General features: G+C 33.7%; 1 protein-coding gene across 1 annotated transcript in view; it reads right to left on the reverse strand.

Annotated features, from left to right (window-relative positions):
• yellow-e (L-dopachrome tautomerase yellow-e) overlaps positions 1-18,567 on the reverse strand; it is a 100,068-nt gene that overhangs the window by 55,127 nt on the left and 26,374 nt on the right. The window contains exon 2 of the mRNA XM_089638026.1: positions 3,639-3,949. Within this exon, the coding sequence (XP_089494152.1) occupies positions 3,639-3,923 (285 nt within the window). The 5' untranslated portion in view covers positions 3,924-3,949. The remainder of the gene's footprint in view (positions 1-3,638; positions 3,950-18,567) is intronic.

Genomic DNA, 18,567 nt, shown 5'->3' on the forward strand with positions numbered 1-18,567 from the left:
CCTATATTGCATTTGGTGACCGGATATTTCATCAAAATGATAATTCATCACATCTTTAAAAAGTTATATAAAGTCATGGAAAGTGATGAAACAAAAACATTATTAACTGGGTTAAGTAGGTTAGGTTAGGTTAGGTTTAACATTTTTTTTCATCGTTTCTAATGACTTTATATCACTTTTGAAAGGTGTGTTGAATTTTTACTGTGTTGAGTTGTCACTTTGTTGACATGGAACCATTGCATTTGTATGCCTTTCTTGAAAGAATTGAATTTTTATACGGACAAAACTATTTATTCATATTGTATGTACACGGGCGCAAACAAATAATTCATCTTAATATTTTAAAGCGTAACTTGAAAAAGTGTGTTTTAATAAAATTATTAAATTAACGCCATATATAAACCCGAAGATTTTAACGTACATCACGTTGGAGAAAACAATGAGAAAATAATCGCGTAATTATAGTAGGCAGCAATTATTATTTTTTACAGTTTATCATATCAAACTACACCCAAATATATTTGCCCACAAACTTTCTCAAGCAATTTGATGTATCGTTTTCTATTTTATTAATCAGGTAGCAAAATTAATACATTGTCAATGATAAAAGAAATACACAACATGTATCTGAATTTAACGAAGATATTTTTTGATTTTTTAATCACACTGGACGAGAGATCAGATGATAAAAGTTTATAATTTTATTTCCTTATAAAGGAAGCTTTGTTAAAATATATATTTATTAAGGCACCTATCTGAGGCACCGGTTTAAAATATAGAAAGTACTTCAGCAGTGGCCTGTTATTGTAATCGTAGGTACTTGGAGAGCGAGCGTTTGAATACGTTTAGCGGCGGTTTAATGTTAGAAGAAAATGAAAGGGAACGTGAAGTTAAAAAAAAAACTGAACATGAGACGTAGGTACGTAGCGGGGGATTATTTAATTTAATTTCGTTAAAAAAATAGACTGAGCGTCATTTAAATGCCAATAGACGTTACAAATTTGTCAAAAAAAATAATTAAGGCGACGCACTACGTAGTAATGCACGATCATGTGTTTTTGGTTTGAAAATTTGGTCGCCTAAAAACGTTAAACAATCACAGACATAGGAATTAATAGACGAGAAGATAATGGCGAGGGGTAAAATCAACTGTTGAAGAACGAAGGGGGTAAAGCTGACTGTGATTCGTCAATAAATCAATCTGACAGTAAATAGGCATCTCGCATTATAATATCACCATTTACTTCTTAAAAGTAAAATCTGCTTTTGAATGAATAGACATTTTTACATGGGAGCGCAAATTATGAACAAATTTGCGAAGTCCAAATTCGTCAAAAAATTTCTTCTATTTTCAGAGTCGAATATTTCGTTTAAGTATTTAGTTAAGACACTTTTATAAATGTTCATAATTTACTTCCCAGCAACCAACCAGCTTTGTGTTTCGCGTCCAGACGTTTCTCGATGTGATAGTATATGTTTCTACAACTGATCCATATTATACGATGTGAATATGCTTAAAATAAAGTAAAATAATGCTTATATATGGAATGTAATACGACAATTGGGTTTATTCTCTTTTTCACATCTATTTTTACAAGTTTTCATAGCACAAGTCAACATTTTGCCGTGTTATTTCGTAAAATGAACCGATGATGCCTCGACCATAGTTCGCACAAGAATGATGACGTCACGTTTTCAAATTTCACTTGAGGCCATACGCGAGCGCAGCCGGCTCCAATGGAACCGGTATGGGGAGTGGGGATAATACGCTTTTAATCACTTAGGGCAGGTCTACTAATATTCATATGTCTATGTTTCAGATGCTTTAATTAAATACTGCGAGTGGAACATATCTTGGCCTTTGAAATAATCGTGTATTTTTAGATAAGTCCTTTTATAAGACCAGAAAAAAATAATGTATAAGGACTATGAAAACTGTTTAAAGTTCAAAATCTCCTATTAACCAACCCATTTTCGATAATAATTTTATTGTATATTGTGGAAAATTAAGTTATTTATAAAATGAGCGGAAAAAAATTAAATATTTATGCCTGAACATCCACAAAATAAAATAAAAGGCACTTTTTGGCCATGTTTTTTTCTTACATAAATCAAAACAGGCGGATGGTGTTGGAGCGGGAATTGAAACCTTATCGCCATCTATGTAAGGGGTGTTATTGATAGCGGCTCGATTAAAAATATTACACGACGTCGTGCATCGCCTTAATCAAGAAAGATAAAGATATCAGTATACCTAATAAATAAATCATTAAATATTTTTTTAAATAAAACAATTTTAAACCAAGTAGATAGATTACAAGTTACAATATGTTCATTTTATTGGTAAAAAGAAAGTAGAAATTACAACCAAAATACAATAACAGTTGTAACAAAAAATCTATTGTAATTAATAGTGGATAGACAAAGAAAGACAATCAATTTTCTGTAAATATTGAACAATATAATATCAAGACGTAGTAAGAAAGGTATATTATCTTACGCAAGAAGAAAACACGGTCAAACAAGTGACTAAAAAACGATTTCAAAAGAGCGAATAAAAAAAAAACTGAAGAATATGTATTAATTGTAAACGAGAAGCTAAGATATCATTAACATGAGTTTTTTCCGATCTTTAAACGAAGTTAAATTGATAATATTTCACGCCTATTTTTACTAATTAACGAAATTTTACCGTTAAAAAAGTCTTGACGTTTTTGAGGTGTGGTGAAAATCACTAACTTGTCATTTCGTTTTTTTAAATGTGAAACCGCACAAGAGTCCCAACTGCTACCAACCGTCTGGAGCCAGTGAGACTATGGCATCCCCAATTGGGGTATGTTGTAAGGCTGAAGGTGATGGGGAAGGAAAGGAGATGGGGAATAGAAAGGTGGGAAAGTACTTGGCTATTTAGATCTGATCACCAAACACGGCCAAAGCCATTTGAAGCAAAATTTCAATTCTGAATGGTGGTCTTACACCAGGGCGATACTAAACGTATCTTCCACTCTGGAATGTGTCGCAAATATAATATACATTGTTTTAAATTAGTTAATTGTTAAATATCACAAATTAATCAAATAAAATTTACTTGCGCCCGCCGGGATTTGAACCCGCAACCTCTTGCTTGCTAGTCGAGAGACTTACCCCTCGACCACGAACACAGAGGAAGAAACGCCACATCACTCTATAGTAAGTTCAATTAAGACTATTTCTACAACAGTTATCCATATTTTCATAAATATTTTTCTGCTATTACGAACTTTAAAAAGACTGAGCCATATATTACTTACATAACTTATTTTTTCAAGCTAGGGCTTCCACGGTGTATCTACCCATTCGCTTATATTGCGCCATATTATATTTTCTGATTCTCTATCTCAATCTATTCACTCAATATTAACAAAAAATCTAAACACCATTTTGTTAACCACAACACCAAAGGCAATGCAGACAGAAAACTACATTTCATAACACATACAAAGGACATTAATATTGAACGCAATAAGCTAGGCTTCATAATCATAAACAAGGCTTTGACTTCTACAAACTATTATAGGTGGATAATTGTCGCGTATACATAATCGTAATTTATAATCGTTGTTTTGCAAACAAAAAGTCAAACAAAATATATTTCTTACCTCCAAAACAGGACTGGACCCCAGTGGATTTCTCCTGGACACAGTGCTCAAAGTGGCAGGGATCCCAGACCTCAATCTGGGAGCCGCCAGGAAGAGTCTCTCTCCGGTCACCTCCAATCCGGTCACCACTGTGTTCTCCGGTTTAAAGGTGTTCTCTTGCTCCTGACCTCCTTCATCGAAGTTGAAGGACACCAGAGGCCATTGGACTATGTCTTGCGTAAAGCACGAAATTGATGATACGCAGCATAACAGTGCCACTGCCAGGAACATTTTTAAACTTGTCATTTTATTTATTTTTACACTTCACCGATCTGTAAGAAAAAGAAAAAAGGGTAATTATGATGATGCTATATTTCAACTTTTTTGTTTTTGTTTCGGTCTGCAAGGATGTTTTTATACCATCGTTTCAATCCCAGACCAAAAAAGACAAAGACATGACCCAAAGCAAAATCTGGATATCATTTCAATGAGCTTGAGGCATACCACGTGCCAATCTTTTTGGCACCACTAAGATTCAAGCAAATCTTAAATAAACTATATAATCACTTGTTATGTGACCTACGACGAATGCACATCGAAAAAAACCAAGACGTTCTCTCATATTTCACGTGTTTATTTTAACTGTGGTAAGTAAATTACAAAACATTTATTCACCCGAAATGGCATTCTCAATAACGTGTACTACGGATTCCTCGCGTTATTGTATAAGGACTAAGACTATTAGTAGATTTTACGTTCGAAGACTAAATAGTGATCATCTAATGAGAATTGCCTGTAGACTGTCGGATTCATTTATTGACAAATCACTGAAAGGGAGGCGCCCACGCAACTTCCCCCGCACCGCGATTTGTTCCCATTCTTCTCTCTCTTTTCTTTGGTCTGTTTCAGTATAAAATTGGAAGGGAATAAGAATTTATATACTAACCATTTAACTAATTAGATTCTTATGGACCGGTTCAACGTTGGTATCGTAAAGCCGGCTTTACGCCTGCTTTAAGGCCGTTTTAATCGTACAAACGTCGTGGTAATAAGTCAAGTTTTTTTTACTGTTTGGACCTTATGCGCCGCGTTATAATTACACCGCGTTTATAATAAAGAGATAATTGAATGAGCGTAGCAAAGTCCTGTTTTAACTCGTCTGTCTGTAAATTGGTTTGAACGTTCCGTTTCCATTTCGGTCCAAGATGGTGGCCGTTTTAATGGCTCAGTAAAGATTATTTTCTCTTATTTGAAATCGTCTTGTTTATTGGGCCTTTCTTATTCTCATTTTTTCAATATTATGGTACCTACCTGCTTTTTGTGTTAAAAACAAAATGTTATTGAAATGTGACGTTTCTTTAGAAACGTCTGTATTACTTTAAAAAATCTACAATTTCAACTTGTTAAGTTATTGACGTCGATAAACAAATTAAATTTTTTTAACTGCTATCGTACCCACTGTGCCAATAATTATTTCTTAATTCTTGCTATAAATAAAAAAAATGCGTGTTACAACGTATGACACTTATTGCTAATTTATATTTTTTATCCGCACGCAAAACTATGCATAGTTTTGCTTCCTGCAAAAATAAGCAGATACCCTAGTACCTACCCATATTTTCGGCAGATTTTTTGCTATCTGTCAAATGATCGAATGTCTAGTGCAATTAAATTTATAAAAAAGTAATGACTCGCGAGAAAGGAAATTGTATTTTTTTATTTGTCGGTGCCAATTCACGTAGGTTCAAGAACTGATGATAAAAAAATACAGTTCGGTGAGACATATTATTCAAATCTATCTGATTAGTTAAAAATATGCCTATATATTATACTGTAAAGATATTGACTTTTAGTTGTTACAGATATATTTTTGCGAGGAGTGGCAGTTAAATGTATATTATTATGTAATCGCAAGGCTACGTGAGTTAGCGTTAGGTTATATTAGAATTATTTGCTAACTTTATGTAGGTACCTACCGCCGATATAAATACAGAATAAAAAATCATAAGAGGTCATTAATTTAACTTTGCCGAAAAATTGAATCGATATATTTTAACAAATTAAAGTTAAAAATAATAACGAATAGATTAACTTCCATAAAAACTTCAGCTCCCCTCAAATACGACGTTTAATTTTTGATCAAATCGTATCATTTAAAATTCAGAATATTTGCGTGGCGGTCTAGCATGGAATATCTCTAAATCAAAAAAAAATATTGACGTGGGGTGTAAGTAACGTACGAAGCGCCATTTTTATGTTCGATTTCAAAAATTTAATTTTTCAAAAATTTAATTTTTCAAAAATTAAATATTTATTTCTTAAATTTGAACTTGAAAGTGTATTTCATCAGCTTTTGAAAAGAGTTTTTAGTTTTTAGGTACGTTCAGAAATGTTCTATTTATTTGGATTTTATTGAAAATCGAAAATAAACACAAATTCTTCGACCTTCTGTCAGCATCATATATCAAGAAATATAAAAGTAATGTGGCTGAAGGGCTTTAAAAGACATTTAAAAAGAATTTTTTTGAGCAAAATGTACTTATGTACAGCGACCTTAGGGTGTTTTAATTAATATGCTATATGTGACTTTTAAAAGTGTTCAATTAAAACATAACTACGATTGAATTTGTATTTGACAAACTAATGCATTTTCCGAGAACTTATGAGTCATATCTTTATTTGTACACAGAGTGTGACACCTTTATAAATGCAACGCATCGGAATTTAATCGGATAACCTACAATAAAGTTGTTGTATATAACTAACACTTTCTCAAACCAGTGAAACTCTTCTTCCAAAGCAGCGTCTTATGCAAAACAGCTTTGTGCAATACCCAGTTATGGAATTTTAAAATATGTGATATAAATCATAGCCTCGCGTGCTGTACATTCATAATTAATACAAATTAACCGGATAATTTATGTTTATTGTAAGAAAAAAAACTTTAATGCAATTAAGGTTTTGGCAAACGATTTTGGCGTGCCTTATGATTTGTAAGAAACGTTCGTTTTATTTTTAGAAGGTAAACACTTAGCAATACTTTAGCTACCTTTATACCAATGTACAAATCGTGGTACGTTGATTGTATCTTCTACCTAGTAAACGTATTCAAATTTTATTTCTATTTAGAAACTATTTTGTCGAAGGTAAATGAATTCCAACTAAGGTTATTGAAAGTCGAAGAGAAACATGTTTAGTTCTTCGGCGAGTTTCAGTTGTATTCAAAATAATTTGTCTGTATAATACTAGTTTGTAACTTAGCGGAAAAGGACGGTTTGGCTTTCACTGTTCAAGTTCTCCAAGTGATAACGAGTAGTTTCACCGATTTGTTTAATGTAAAATGACACTTACGGGAATCGCAGGACCGGCATTCATATTGAAGTGAAACTTCTTTACGCGCGTCATGCAATTTCGAGGACCGGAGTAAAACCGACTCATGACCGAAACGAAAATGCGGGTACCCCCACCACCGATTAAAGTTCATTTGATCTAGTCAAAGTTTTGAAGTAACATATAAATGCTTCTTAGCTCATCCCGACAACTGGCGTTGGTGGTGTAATGGTCAGCATAGTTGCCTTCCAAGCAGTTGATCCGAGTTCGATTCTCGGCCATCGCACATTATTTTTTTGTTTTTAACGCCTTTTTCATTCAATATCTTATTTTTTAGTAGGTCAGAACATTTTTTAAAAGAAAATAATATTGCAAAATAATAAAAACACTTATCTCACTGTGATAAAACATTACTCCGCTAGAGCGCGCTTTGCGTTATTGTGTTGGATTAAAATTATTATCTAATCCGTATATTATGATAATTGTATTACATTTATTTAATTAATTTATTTATTTTGATAATATGTAATAATTTACAGAAAAAAAAATTAAAACTATCTCCCTCTGATAAAATATCCGTTCGCTAGAGCGCACTACGCGATCTTGTGTGGGATTCTATTTCTGTACATTGTACATTATTTTTAAAAATATATTATATTTTGGGTGTGATGTAGGTAACATTATAAAACATAACAAGCTCTCATATTTTCAGAACCTACATAATATAATCAATTTATGCGGCTTTGCTTACAGTTGGTGCTCAGCGTGGTTGGCTTTCAATCAGTTAAGCGAGGTTCGATTCTCGGCTGTGGCATTTTTGAAGTGAAACCTTGTTGAGGTGGGGGAGCCGCTCACGAACGTTCTCTCTCTTCTCTTCTTTCCTCTCTCTCAGACACCAGCGAACTGCGCCACGCCAAGCATCAGCTGAAACTAGAAGTTTCACTTCTGTCTTGCGTAGGCTTGACACACCCACTTTTTTTTTATATCCCATGTTTAATCTGAACCTCTTCTTGATCAGTTTTACTAAAAGGCTTAGTCCATTCCTAAATTTGCCTCTAAAAGTTGCTAGTTGAAGATATTTTTATTGATGCACCTTAATAAGATATCCTGCCTAACAAACTATGAAACGGGGACGTACTTGACTTACTTCAATAAGTGATTAGTGACATTGTTTTGAGTAAAAAAATTGAATAAAACTTTGGTCTCCGGTGAGATTTTTTTTTCAACTAAAACATTTCAAAATATTAGTTGGTATTGGACAGTTCGGGTAGGAGTGATGAATTGGGATCATGTGGAAGAATTTTTTGTTGTTGTGGAGACCAAAATTTAATAAGTTTTTCGCGTCAAGTACGTTCCTTAACACCCAGTTTATTATACCTAATAATAATAAACTAACGATAAATATACATTGCAAGGCTATTGAATACTAACCACCTGAATTCATTTAACATGACCAATAAGTTATTTCTTCAATACTTTTATATGATTTATTATCTTACCTACCCAAGCCCTTTTCGATCAAAGAAAATACCGGAATTTCACGAAACCGTGTAGACAATGAAATATTAACAAATATGAATTCTAATCGTATCAAAGGACCAAAAAGCAGGTAGTTAAATGGAGAATGGAACAAGACATGCAAAACACTTAATTAAGAATTCTGTTCCGTGGGACTGTCCTTGCATAGTACAATGTTTTTGAACACTGCTACAATATTAAAGCCGTATACACATGACAGTGATAAAAATGCTTTTGGCGAGTAGCTGGCAAACTAAATACTCCTATGCTTGTAGGTTAGTATACACACGGTAGATATAGGCATGCTAACTACTGACACCTTTAGTTTTGTGAGCGTAGCTGGTGAGATTGTCCAGTAAGAAATATGAAACGAACTGCATTTTTTTGTAAAGCGGCCAACCTATATTCCACGAACACTGGTAGCTGCGATAGTGCATAATGAAGTCTTTTCATCGCCCCACCGAGCCATTTTGATGGCAAAAATATCAACCTGCAAAATAGAAACAAAACAGCACACGCACGTTTTAACTTTGCTAGCTACTGGCACGACTGCTTCACGACTCCCACTACTCCCCTCCGACTCCGCGTGCCACTGGCACACGAAAAATCAAACGCTTTGCGATTGAATAGTATACGAGCTACTGGCATGCGAGTTATTAGCAGCGACACGATACCCATGCTACTGGCACACTGAAGACCGCTATTGGCATGCCTTTGAGCGAGTTAGTAACAAGTGTATTTTCGGCTTTACTGCTAGAACATTATCGTTATTGGAGGCATACTTTAACGGCGAGATGAATGGGTCAATTAACAATGTAATTTAGGTATTTAACTAAATATGTTTGATTCTTATAGGAGGGTGGGGCCTTGGTTCCTACAAATATAGCGAAATACATCATACATGAAACAATGACTATTATCAAAGTATAAAATATAATTTCAATTTTCCGTTCAAATTTGTGATTAAAATTCGATCGGATCGGAAACCCCCTGAGGCCTCTGGCATTTTCTTTTAGAATGTATAAATATTTCCGCCTTGTAATAAAACCGACATAAATGGAATTTTTCTGAATATATCCGAAAACTAAAACTTATTTTGAAAGGCGATAAGATATTTTTCCAATTTTATGATTATTTTATTTAATTGCATTATGAATATATTATTAAACATACAATTTTGAAAATATTTAAAAAATTTAATGCAAACGTAAAAAAGTTTTAAAAACGGCTCACCTTACGTTTTTACTTAACTAAAATTACTGATAAAAAAAAAAAAAACAAATGCATTATAATCTTTATTACCACATCATTTTTTGTTGTTTCATATTAAAATAATCATTTTAAAATTTCTCCAATTGCTGTCGGAAATTTTTGTTTCACGAAGATTCACACTGTAATTCTCTATTGGTTTTTTTTTTATTTTTTTTTTTTTTTATTTGTATAAAGATTACATACAATATTATTTATACCCGCTAAGCTACTGCAAGTAGCTTGTCAGCAGGAGATTAGTTGCACCTATAATAATAGTATAGTACATAAAATTAAAATAATCATCAACGCTTTAGCGTAGTAATACATACATTTCTACAAAAAAACCAAAAAAAATATAAATAAAAAATTGTGTTATACCTTAAATTTGAAAATACAGAAACAGTGTTGTGGGGAAAAAACAGTCTTAATACATGAGGTTACTCCTTAGTAGCCATGATTTTAATATTAAAGAGAATTTATTAATGGAGCAATTTTCTTTTTATTCATATGGCAATTTGTTAAAAATTAAAGGTATTGTGTATTCAAGAGTTCTTTGACCATATTTGTTTTGAAACACAGGTACTTTCATTCCTTTATTTTGTATGAAGCGTGTATTGTGTACATGATCCACCATTGTTTTATACGGACTGTCAGATATATGCTGTAATACAATTTTTTGCCACATAAGGGCACGAATCGGTAATACATTTATTGATTTATACATAATACTAATGTCTCTCCTCTGGTTATAAACGGTTTTGCTTACTAACAACTTTACAATGGCATTTTGAATCATTTGTACATGTTTTATGTTGGTTTTGAACGATTGACCCCATGAAGTTATCCCATATCTTACGGTAGATTCTGCAAGAGACAGATAAATCAATTTCATAGTTTTTAAAGGCACAAAATATTTTATTTTATACAGTCTTCCTACAATAGACCGAAGGCGCTTACACAGTTTTGAAATGTGTACATCCCACTTCATGTTACAATCTACTGTAACTCCTAGATAGACATATTATGTTAACTTCTAGATTTGAATATAAAGCATGGAGTATTTTCGTTCACATCGTTTAGATACGATTTATATGGGATCAATGTGAGCTGTTCCCAAACGCAAAAAAATTAGCCTGAGGGGGTAACGTTTTATTTTATTTTATTTTACTGCCTAAAACAGTGATGATGCAAACAACTAACAAACATGGATTTTACGTGCTCGAAGAGTTAGGTTCTCGACTAGCAAGCTGGAGGTAGCGGGATCAAACCCGGGCGTGCGCAAGTAAAATTTATTTGATTAATTTGTGTTATTTCACAATTTACCCATTTAAAATAATATGTAGAATAATTGCGGCACGTTCCATTGGAAGATACTCTCAGTATTGCCTTGGTACCACCCTTCAGAATTGAAACGTTGCTTGAAATAGCTTTGGCCGTGTTTGGTGACCAGATTTGGATCGCCAGGTACTTCCCCACCTTCCTCTATCCCCTCCCCAACACCTTCGGCCTCACGACATACCCCAATTGGAAATGCCGTAGTCTCTCTCACTGGCTCCAGACGGTTGGGGGTAGTTTGGGACTCTTGTACCGATTCACATTTAAAAAGTAAAAGTTATTGAAAATCAAATGAGAGTGGGTAAAATGTAGAATACACGTGTAAGTGCCACAGAAATCGTTTTATCTTCCTTAATGTTGTAGTGATAAGTATGATACAAACGGTGTCAGAAAGAAAAAAAAACACCACGCTTTATAATCAAATCTAGAATTGTGCTCTTACCGCAATTTGTGATTTTTTTATTATTATTTTAATATCCGAAATATATATGTTTATTTATATAATCGTATTTTATCGAATTGGTTTTGAAACATGTCGATTATTATTTATTAAAAGTGGTGTGTACTGTACACAGCATTTAATTTCATATAAATAACAAATACTATCTCATACTAGCTCTAACTACCATACTGAACACATCACGTAGAGAAAAGCTTCCGGCATATTTATCAAGAGAAACTGCCGTGACATAACGACCATTGATAATTTCTGAGACTCTCCGGCTAGAATGCTGGATAATGAAAGACTCTTTGAGTTTTTGGCTCCCATTGTGAACAGTACATGTCTCTTTCATCCTTAGGCGGCCGTAAGGCGGCGGTTGGTATTTGGTATGGACCTTAAACAGACATTACAAGATGTAATTGTATAATAATAAGTGAAAGGTATTTGGAATATCTGAAACTACCGGGTGTCAAAAGCAGGCACGTTAATTTTTTGGTTTATTCTAAATTAATATACATTTTTTTAAATATCCTCGTTCTACGCTTTTATTAAGTGTTAAAAATTTCTTGTATGTAATATCGTAATCCTTTGTGTGAGTAATACTCTTAACGATATTTCAATTGAATATTTTATTTTGATAACATAATATAATATATTGTACTGAGGGCAAACCTTCATGAGATTCATGAGATCATCCATTAGTATAATATATTGTACTGAGGGCAAACCTCGAGATTATACCATTCATCCAATTTCGGTGAAAATTTGAAATTTTGTTCTTATTTGCGCCAGGAGTGTTTAGTGTAGAAGAAGTCGGAGACGATCGAGAACGATTAAGATATATAGTAAAATTAAAGTCGACGTAATGCAGTTTTTTGAACATTAACAATTTGATTTCATGACACTACATGAAATGAATTGTAAAAAAAGTCGGGGATGCCCGAGTAAGACATGAATCAAATATTTTTTATGGATAAGTGAGACAAGTGATAAACGAAGAAATAGATGTAAGGATGACAAATGACGAAGTAAAAAAAAGTGGTAGCATGTCAATTTCCTGATAAAATACAGGGTGCGCCAGAAAAACTTACTTATTTGAAAGTTCAATAAAAACAAAAGCACTGTAGATATTGTTGTAATTCTTTTTTATTTGAAAATGCAATGTACCAAGTTTTTTTTCATTTTGTCTTAAAAATTACATCTTTTAAATGGCGACCCTCATCGCGCATACACTGGTTAAGTCGTTTTTTGAAGTTTTCGTCCACTCTTCTCAGCATATCAATCGGAATATTGGCAATAGCATCAGGAATGTTGTTCTTCAGGTAATCTATGGTCCGTAGTCGATCGACATAAACAAGGGATTTCAAATAACCCCATAAAAAAAATCACATGGAGTCAAATCCGGAGAGCGCGCCGGCCATGGGAGATCGTCTCGGAGAGAGATGAGGCGGTTGGGGAAATGTTGTCGCAGCAAATTCATGCCCGCTGCTCTCTAGACCACAGCATAATGGCAACTGACGAGAATGGGAAACAAACTTGGGGACGTCCTCCTCCAGATGCGCCCCCTCCCGCCCCTCTACTTGCCCAACTCAACGGTCGGGAATTTTTTCAAATAAGTAAGTTTCTCTGGCGCACCCTGTATTAGTCATTCACAATATTTCGGGAAAGCATGTTCTTTTCTTGTAAATATCAAAACAGAATACCACAGTATCAGCTAAAACATTCGCTTTTAACTGATACTTTTTAAGAAACTCTGTAAATTTATTCGTTAACGTATGATTTAACAAAAATTTAATAAATGAACAGTATTTTAAATCATTCATATTTTTTGTTAACATGGCACAATCAAGTTAAACAAATACTTATTACAATACAATAATGTTTTCCCACCTTAAAAATGCATCCAGTTGTCAGGTACTGGAGCGCAAGTTCAAAAGATTACTGAAAAAAATTAAGTCGGCAAGCAAAGCCAGGTACACGTCAACTAATTTTAAATATTTGTCGAATTAATTTGAATAAAGGAAACAGATATAGAATATTGAAGACTAATATGCCTGTTTTAGAAATTGATAGATTTATTTAATTCAAATATTCTGCTTAAAAACAGATTCACCCTGTGACTGTTATCTTTTACGTAAGTAAAATATATGGAAAAGAATTGTATATTCTTTCAGTTAAACTATGATAAGAGTCAATTGGGAGATAGGTACCCATCTTGTGACAATAACGTAATTAGAGTTGAAGTAAATTTTAGTATCGCCTCAGTGCACAATTAAATGCACAGTATGTCATTTCTACGAGTGCTATGCAGCATGTTATATTATGACAAATATCCAAATCCGAATATTCAGTTACTATTCAATTATAATTAAAATAACTCCATTTTTAACATTTCGTTCGCTTTTTGAGGTTAGCTGGTATCACTAATAAATTGTAGTGGACATAGTAATAGTTATGATATTATATAAATACATGCAGTTAATGGTAAGACGTTTACTTAGTAAAATAGTTTACCCTAAAAAAGCACGGCAAAAAAACAATCAACGGTTAGCATCTGAAAGTAGTTATAATATTCATTTAAAATATGTCACCAAGGCAATCAATAATTAATCCGGTTGCACTTACTGCACTTGTCTTAAACAACATTTAAAAAATGTCTGTCAATGCTGCGATCGTGAAATATCACAGAGAAATGTAATGTCGCCGATTAAACGGACCCCCTGTTCTCCAAAACCAGATCTGGTGCCGTGTCGTGGCAGATAACTCAAGGCTGCGTTCTAATTGCAAGATACGTTCCAACACAATAATAAGCTGTATTGTCGTATGTCCGCAATCATTGATACAGAATAAGCTAGGGTAGGTATTGCTTTAGAATAAGAGAAATATGGGAGGAAGCTTGCCGACTATCGCGGAGCTACGACCAAACTGCACGGACTGTTAAGATATATAGGATGGAAGTTTGCCGACTATCGCGGAGCTACGACGAAACTGCACGGACTGTTAAAATATATAGGATGGAAGTTTGCCGACTATCGCGGAGCTACGAGCAAACTGAACGGACTGTTAAGATATATAGGATGGAAGTTTGCCGACTATCGCGGAGCTACGAGCAAACTGCATGGACTGTTAAGAAATATGGGATGGAAGCTTGTCGACTATCGCGGAGCTACGGCCAAACTGAACGGACTGTTAAGAAATATGGCTTGAAGTTTGCTGACTATCGCGGAGCTACGGCCAAACTGAACGGACTGTTAAGAAATATGGGATGGAAGCTTGTCGACTATCGCGGAGCTACGAGCAAACTGCACGGACTGTTAAGATATATAGGATGGAAGTTTGCCGACTATCGCGGAGCTACGAGCAAACTGCACGGACTGTTAAGAAATATGGGATGGAAGCTTGTCGACTATCGCGGAGCTACGGCAAAACTGAACGGACTGTTAAGAAATATGGGTTGAAGTTTGCCGACTATCGCGGAGCTACGGCCAAACTGCACGGACTGTTAAGAAATATGGGATGGAAGTTTATCGACTATCGCGGAGCTACGACCAAACTGCACGAACTGTTAAGATATATAGGATGGAAGTTTGCCAACTATCGCGGAGCTACGAGCAAACTGCACGGACTGTTAAGAAATATGGGATGGAAACTTGTCGACTATCGCGGAGCTACGGCCAAACTGAACGGACTGTTAAGAAATATGGGTTGAAGTTTGCCGACTATCGCGGAGCTACGAGCAAACTGCACGGACTATTAAGCAAAGCATTCCGAATTTCTACCGATTTATAACATATTTTTCTTTAACACTTTATGTTTTAAGTTCATAAAAAAATATATGGTATTTTTTTAAATAATATCTATACATTTGTAGATCCGAAACGGTAATTGTATGAAATTTCATCGATAGAAAAAAAACGCGAAGTTAGCACTGTAACAAATTAATAAGTAATTTGTATACTTAAATGTACAAATTACTAAAATAAAATTAATAAATAAATAAATTATTGAAAACACATTTTCTTCTGTTATTTAATATGTTATAGGCATAAAAAAATGCAACTTCAGCGTGTGTTGAGATATTTTTATTGTTTTAAAAATAAAAATGATGAATTTAAAATGAAAAATTTCGTGTTTTATTAAATATTTTCACAATTTTCGCTTAATAATTATCGTTTTTCAATATAAGCGCGCTCCCTCTAACATTCGTAATTACATATCTCCCTTTCAAACAATCTTTGAACGCTTACTACGGAGCATTAAAGTATAATAGCCAATTAAAGTTAGGCGTTTAGTGTGTAGGTAAAAAAAAAAGGTGGGGCATCGCTGCGGAGACGCGCTTATTATGAAGAATGGTAAATGGCCCATCTCCATTGTTTCAATTATCTACATATGTTGCTTACCAATGTTAGGTATAGAAGTTGCTTCTCCATTCTAGTAACTGTGAGAGAACTAGTAACTATCGACACTGACAGTCAAATTTCGTTAGAGTCGTCAAATATATATTTTTTAAATGATGCAAAAATCAGCTTCTAACAAAAGGTTCAATATTAATGCTTTTTTAAATAAATTACCTTCCACAACACGTCAGAACCTTACTTTGGTTTATGAAGAGGTTTACAAGTTTCGAAAATAAGCTATGCGTCCGAGATGATGTTATTTTATACACAATCTCGCAACTATCTGGCTTCTCTTCAAAAATATAAGACAAACAAAAAACGCATTATATATTATATAGATAAATAGATATCACTTGAATATATATCAATGGTCCGAAATGATCACTTTATTGCAAAATTCAGATAACATAATTATCAATCCTCAATCAATCTAAAGCCGAGAGCTTGGACAATGTTAGAAGGAGGTTATTATAATGACGGCTTCCAACATACCAGTCAGCCACGCCTGTGTTTTTGCTTTGTCTTTAACCATTTTAACCCAGCTTAGATCACGTACAATAATAAATCTACTTGTCGATATTGGATGTCAATTCGATACGATTATCTTAATATTGATGTAGGTATGTCGAGTTTTGAAATCAAAAAGGAAATATTGCTGCTGATATTGCGAAATAATATGTAGGTATTACCCGTATTACTGTGATTATTATCAAGTTATCAATAAGTTTCAATAATTATAGTTTTTAAAATCAAACTATGTACCTGGGATTAAGTTGAATAAGTGAACAGTATTTATTTTATTGTGTCTTTCGTAATTTATTTCATGAGTTGTCAATGTTTTAAATACGCACACTACGAACACTTAAATTGTATTTTTAGTATGAAAGAGACGGGATTAGAGTGCGACGTGAAAGGACTGTAAAATAGTTGTCCAATATCTCTTCTTCATCACTCACGATATTACATTGAGTTTCAATAATCAACGATTAAACAATGGCCAATAAATGCTACAAATATTACGTGTTTGGAATCCTTTCGAGAAGAACAAAATACTTAAAAAATATTACATAGGTGGATGAGTAGAGAGTAGACAGGAGACGGTTAAAGATTGAGATATTTCCTAGAGGCACCGAGGCTTATTAAAAGCGGATAACGTTAAATAATATTTCGTTTATAATTTTCATTCGATATTGCCCTTTTGAAGTTTAAAAATATTCCTGGGTAGATTTGACATGTAGATTTTATCCAATAAATTTATTTATTATAGAATAAATTTTTTTGGTTGAATTTTAAAAAAATTGTCAGGTAATTGAATTGAACATAATAATGTAGAGTTTATTAGTATAGAATATGCAAAATGAACAACAAGGGTTGCAAAAAATATCGTAGTGTGTACGATGCTCTGCACACGAGCTGCGCACCGGGGATAAACACTACGGTAAATTGTTGCATTGCATGTTTGTTAGTAATTTCTGTGCGCGACTTTACGTAGGTAGCACCAGTTTTTATGGTCTTAAGGACCCATTAATATAATTTACTTTGTCTGAAAGTTAAAATATTTGTACGGCTTTTAATGATGGTCTGCGAACGAAACGTATGTACACGCACTGTTGACGATACTATATATATCATCCTCTTATATGTATGTAACGTATGCATGTTACTTCACTCCCCCATTCAACCAGTTACCTAATTATCTGTCCCTGTCTGACAGTGTGGAGAATTTACATCGGTAACAATGTATTTATACATGACCAGTCTGTTAAGAAAACTGGTAGAGTGAACGTGTTCCCTTATTGCGTTTAGTTCAAATCTATTACGGAAGCTTGTGCAGCGATGACTACGCAGCGTCCCTCAAATCCATAATATCTATTGAAAATATCAAAGATAAGTCAGTATCCTTTCCAACTGTTAACTACAGCTACCTAAATAGTTGAATCAAACATTGATTACAGTTAATCACAAAATCACAAACTGATTCGCATACAATATTGCGACATTAGAATTTCAAAACCATAATTAAAAAATTGTCTCAAAAACTTAAAATAGAAGCACCATACTTCTCAACCTGAAACACAGCCAAAATAAGCTCCTGAAACTTATAAATCAAGCCAAAAATATGATCATACAATAGGGTTTAAAAATTAAACTACGAAAGTTGTCACATCTCAATTCTTGTTGTTGGTGGTCAGTAGTTGTTGGATATTGTTGAAACTCGTTTCGTTTTCGATTTATTGGAACTGGTTTCGTTTTCAACATCGATTTATTTATTGTCTTCGCAAGTAAGTCGTTTGAAGGCCTGGCTACGTGTACCATTACGCGTGATCTTTTTTCCATCGCTTTAATAGGTTCATTGCCGAGCCTATTTTTTGTGACAATTGTTACAGGAAGTCAAACTGCGGTCAAATTGTAATTAAGTCTGCATTCTACGTACAAGCAGGTATGTTAATTCTGGTACCACTTTTTACGTGGATGATTGCTTGATACCCTGGTAGGTATATACATATTATATTTTTGAATTATACGTGGGTAGGTATTATTTTTATGGCTTGACATGCTGGAATGTATTTTCAGATAGGAACAAAGAACTACACAGATCTTTAAAATTGTCGTTTATGTATTTTGATTTATTGGATACTAATAATTAATTAAATATCTAGGAATTTTACTAAAGTTT

This window comes from Hesperophylax consimilis, chromosome 12 (assembly GCF_061612785.1).
Source record: "Hesperophylax consimilis isolate HC1 chromosome 12, BYU_Hcon_1.0, whole genome shotgun sequence".
Taxonomy (NCBI): Eukaryota; Metazoa; Arthropoda; class Insecta; order Trichoptera; family Limnephilidae; genus Hesperophylax; species Hesperophylax consimilis.